Source organism: Volvox carteri (genome assembly GCF_000143455.1).
Source record: "Volvox carteri f. nagariensis unplaced genomic scaffold VOLCAscaffold_18, whole genome shotgun sequence".
NCBI lineage: Eukaryota > Viridiplantae > Chlorophyta > Chlorophyceae > Chlamydomonadales > Volvocaceae > Volvox > Volvox carteri.
The window spans coordinates 1,604,773-1,609,072 of record NW_003307561.1 but is presented as its reverse complement, the minus strand read 5'-3'; the positions used below and the strand labels follow the sequence as shown (position 1 = coordinate 1,609,072).

Genomic DNA, 4,300 nt, shown 5'->3' with positions numbered 1-4,300 from the left:
TGCATGAGAGTCAGCGATGAAGGACTTGCTGCGCTAGCCACCGCCGGCGCCGTACATGCGTACGGCACCGCCGCCGCCGGTTTTTCCTCACAGCCTATAGTCCCTCCTGGAACAGCTAGTTCGGATAGGACCGCACCCAATACCGCACCCGATATCGACACGGCCATCACCATCACCATCAACACCACGGATACCAACACCAACACCAACACGTCCAGCTCGGCCGGCGCTACGATCCCACGGCAAAGGCAGGAGTGGGGGTCGGGCCCCGCAGAGGCAGGCGCCGCCGGCGGCGCCGCCTGCAGTGTGACCAGCTATCCTAGGGCCCCTTCCGGCTGCGGCGGTGGCGGCGGCGGGTCGTCCTCCTCCCCGGCCCCGGTGCTGTATCTTCACCTGGACTCGTGCATCAGCGTTACCGACAGCGGCTTGTTTCAGATCGCCAACCTCACGAGCCTGACCTCCCTGCGGCTGACGCGGTGTGCGGCGGTGTCGGATGCGGGGGTGGCGGCGCTGGCTGCCCTGACGCGACTGTGCGGCTTGAGCCTGGCGCACTGCCCGGCAGTTACGCAGGCGGGGCTGCTGGCGCTGTCTGGAATCACCAGCCTGGCGTCCTTGGAGTTTTGAAAATCTGAAAATCCAATTATTTGAGAAAATGAGATATAAGTTGAAACGATGGCTCTGGTTGAAACTCACAAAAAGTTGTTCTTTTTCTTTCTTTTAATATGTCCGAATTTTGAGTTGTTTCAAATGAAGCTGGGGTTTTAGGCATCGTTTTGCAGAAGAACTGGACAGGCGGCGCGCGCGGTCAGGCGGACGTGCTGGCGGGGTGCATTTTGGAGGCTGCGGGGTTGGCGGACAACAAAACTGTAGGGCCTCTAATTTTAGGGTGTTATGGCGCAAGTGTCAGATCACATCACACCACATCACATCACACCTCTTGCCATCCTTAACACCTTCGAAGGACGATATAACACAACGGTATATAGCTGTAGATGTACGGCAACGGTCGTACGTTATCTCCGGGCACTGCGGTCCTCTTCTCGATATGGAAGAAGATTCAGCTTGAAGACCACCAAGATATATCTCCTGGCTGCGATTTCGCGATTTGAGTAAAAGTCCACGAAGGTTCAGTACCGCATAATAGTAAATACGGCTCTGGGAAGGGGAGGTCTGACGCGAGTCCTCGATCACCCCCAAGGATGCATCCCCATCCCCATCACCGTCACCATCACCATCACCATCACCAGGAAAGGCTGGATGTGCAATTCCTTGTCAATACGGAAAAGGGTGAGGGTATATATACCTAGCAACATGGGTGGGGGGCCCCGGTTGGACGTTGCAATTTTTTTGACGCACGCAAATACACGCGTGTAAATACAAATGTGTGGTCTGAGAATATTCTGTGGCGGAATTCGTCGATCCGGGTTTTCCCCACGTGTGCTCTCCCCCGCTTGTCCGCGGGAGGCGGGATCGGCAGGGTCGGCCGCCAAAATCAACCATCCTGTCACCAAAATTTAAAATCCTGTGCTGGTCTGTTTTGTTCTCCGTGTGTGCTTTTGCCGTACGCGAAAGCCACCTGCGCTGCCGTTTGCTTCACAGACCACGCACTACTTGCACAGACCACAACAGTAGGCGAGAAATAGAAAGGAACAACGTGCCCTTGCGCCGTGTTGCAGAGGGGTAGTGGATTTAATACACGTGTGTGTATGTGTGTGTTTGTGTAATTGTTACATGTCTCACTGGCCCTCTACGACCGGGGGAAGCCACCTGGGCCCCCTCTTTTGGTGAAACCGCCGAAGCACTCTTCACATTAGGCGGGGCGTTCCCGTTCGTGTGTGTGTGTGTGTGTGCGTGTGTGTGTCTGTGTGTGTATCCGCGACGGCGGACAATGAGCGCCTACCACCTGCACGGTGCCGCTCGGCCATTTCCAAGTTAGCATAGCATTGTGCCGCCCACTTCTATACATCATATACGTGTGGTCTGTACCCATCCCCCCCATCACACGCAAATGCAAACGTGGTCAAGGCAAAACCAAAACCTCACCCCCCTCTATCTCTCTCCCTCTCTCTCTTTCTATCCCTCCACACCCTTGAATGATTAGTGTACATACATACATACTACGTAATACGTACATGCATACATATTAACCATCGCCATCCTCGCCAGTTCCTTCTCGCTGCTGCTCATACATGGACGCACAATACACATATACGCATACGTATGCGAGCACGCAAACACATCGCACCGCACGCAAGCCGGCAAACCCCAACCGGCAACCCCATTTTACACTCCAGCGCCGAAACCAGACCCCGACGCCGGACGCCACCCTCCTCCTCATCATCATCATCGTCATCACCACCGCCAACCTGCATTAACTCCCGTTCACCTCCACCACACGCGCACGCAGCCACCTCTCCACCTCGCGGTTGGTCCTCTACCAAAACACACACAGCCATCAATACACGGCACAACCAGCCCCCCCTCCCCCTCCTCCCCCCCCCCTCCACCAGAGGAAGCGCGATTTCCAACCCCTGATTGTACGACAGTCGGCGGCGTCAGCAGCGACACCAGGGTGGGCCGCTCCACCGGCGCTCTGTGGAAAGCCGGCAGGCCCTAGCTCGCCGCTGCTGGGGTGGCCCCCTAGCTCGTCCCCCCCCCCAAACCACCCAATTCCACATCCCTCAATCGCTCTTCCACCGACAGGTCGCTTTTGTGGCCTGTTTTGCAACGGCAACGGCCGATATGCGGCCGTGTCCGCCTCCGTCTCCACCTCCGTGTGCACACATACACACACACACACGCACACCGGGGGACAAACCCCCACTCGATCCCCACTAGGACTGACTGACGGACTGACCGACTGACTGACCGACAGACACAGACAGACAGACTGGCTGACACGGAGGGTGTGTATTCGCGTCCGCGCACGTGGACGGAGGTAAAGCGCCTAGTGTTCGCGTTCTCATCACTTGAGTTGAGTACTGGGGACCTCTACATCCTTTATTGCACCCCGCACCCCCCCCGGAGCACCAAACCCCCCGTCCCACCCCACACATACCCTCCACACACACACACACGCGCGCCACCTCACACAACCCCATGTATCTTTCCAGGCTACCCCCACCCCATACCCCCCAAATGCACAACATCGCATCTCCATCGGAGCTTTTTGCATTCTAGGTCCGATCACAGCTTAGCTCGTACAGATCAGGTCGTACAGATCTTCGCCTCAGCGCGCGATTGCCGGCACCTTGCCCCTCAGCGCCATCTGTTGCCGCACTTTCTCCCTCAACGAACTGCTGATGTTGTCGGCGCTGCGAGGCAATGCCATCCACTCCGCCGCCACGCGCGCGCGCACCGTGTCAAAGTCGTCCCACACCCCCTCCAACGGGCCTTTGTCGTACACAACCCGCAGCAAGTTCTCATGGGGTGCAACTTCGGCCGTGTCGGCGGGGAAAACCGTGGGGACGCCATTCACTCGTTTGACTGCCAGGATACCTGAGACGGCGGCGAGAGACGGCGAGTGAGGATTTGGATTTGGAGATTTGGATTAGGATTTGGATTAAGGGGCTCCCCCATTGAATGGGGGAGGCGGAAGGAGGAGGAGAGAAAAAGAGAGAGAGAGAGAGCAAGAGGGAGAAGAGGAGCGAAAGGTTGGGTGGGCTTGGAAGAATCTTTTTTGGAATCTTGGGGGGGGGGGGGAAACGGGAAGGCGCAGGTACCTGCCCCATCACGCCCAGGCGGACAACACTCCCAAGCTCCCCATGCGAGGAGGGCCACCTGAGGAGCCCCGTACGGCTGAGAGAGCGCTCTGAGGGGGGGGGGCACCTGGCCTGTGGCCGGCCGAGGGGAGTACACAGCGCACCCTCAGGTAGCAGGGTGCCGCACAAGTAAACCCTGTCCCCCCTCCCTCCCCCCGCCACCTTCCCCCCTTTCACATCCTTTCCCTAACATTCCCTCACCCTTCCCAAGCTGCCATGTCTCCACCACCACCACCACCACCACCACCACCACCACTACCGTCCTCCTCCCGCCGCCATACACTCCCCTCCGTACCGTAGCAGCCCCGCCCCCCCGCCCCCCCGGGGCTCTCACCAGGAAGGGAGAATTTGCCCGTGTCCGTCTGCGGCTGCTTCATGATGTCCGCGGGCCGGCCGTCCTCATACACGATGTGACACAGCTTGGTGGCGAAGGACATGGTGTCCCGGTTGACCTTTTGGAGCAGGCCGCCGCCCATGCCGTACGACACATTGTCAGCCGCAAAGCCAGCCTCTTCGATAGCCTGGGGGTCGTAGGATTG

The 4,300-nt window shown here is 58.3% G+C and overlaps 2 protein-coding genes across 2 annotated transcripts in view; one reads left to right on the top strand and one right to left on the bottom strand.

Moving 5' to 3' along the window:
• Positions 1-624, top strand: part of VOLCADRAFT_117580 (uncharacterized protein) — a gene marked incomplete at both ends in the record, with an annotated part of 7,071 nt that extends 6,447 nt beyond the window's left edge. The window contains one exon of the mRNA XM_002950424.1: positions 101-624. Within this exon, the coding sequence (XP_002950470.1) occupies positions 101-624 (524 nt within the window). The remainder of the gene's footprint in view (positions 1-100) is intronic.
• Positions 625-3,229: 2,605 nt separating this feature from the next.
• VOLCADRAFT_90876 (uncharacterized protein) overlaps positions 3,230-4,300 on the bottom strand; it is a gene marked incomplete at both ends in the record, with an annotated part of 6,094 nt that continues 5,023 nt past the window's right edge. The window contains 2 exons of the mRNA XM_002950296.1: positions 3,230-3,498; positions 4,096-4,282. Of these exons, the coding sequence (XP_002950342.1) occupies positions 3,230-3,498; positions 4,096-4,282 (456 nt within the window). The remainder of the gene's footprint in view (positions 3,499-4,095; positions 4,283-4,300) is intronic.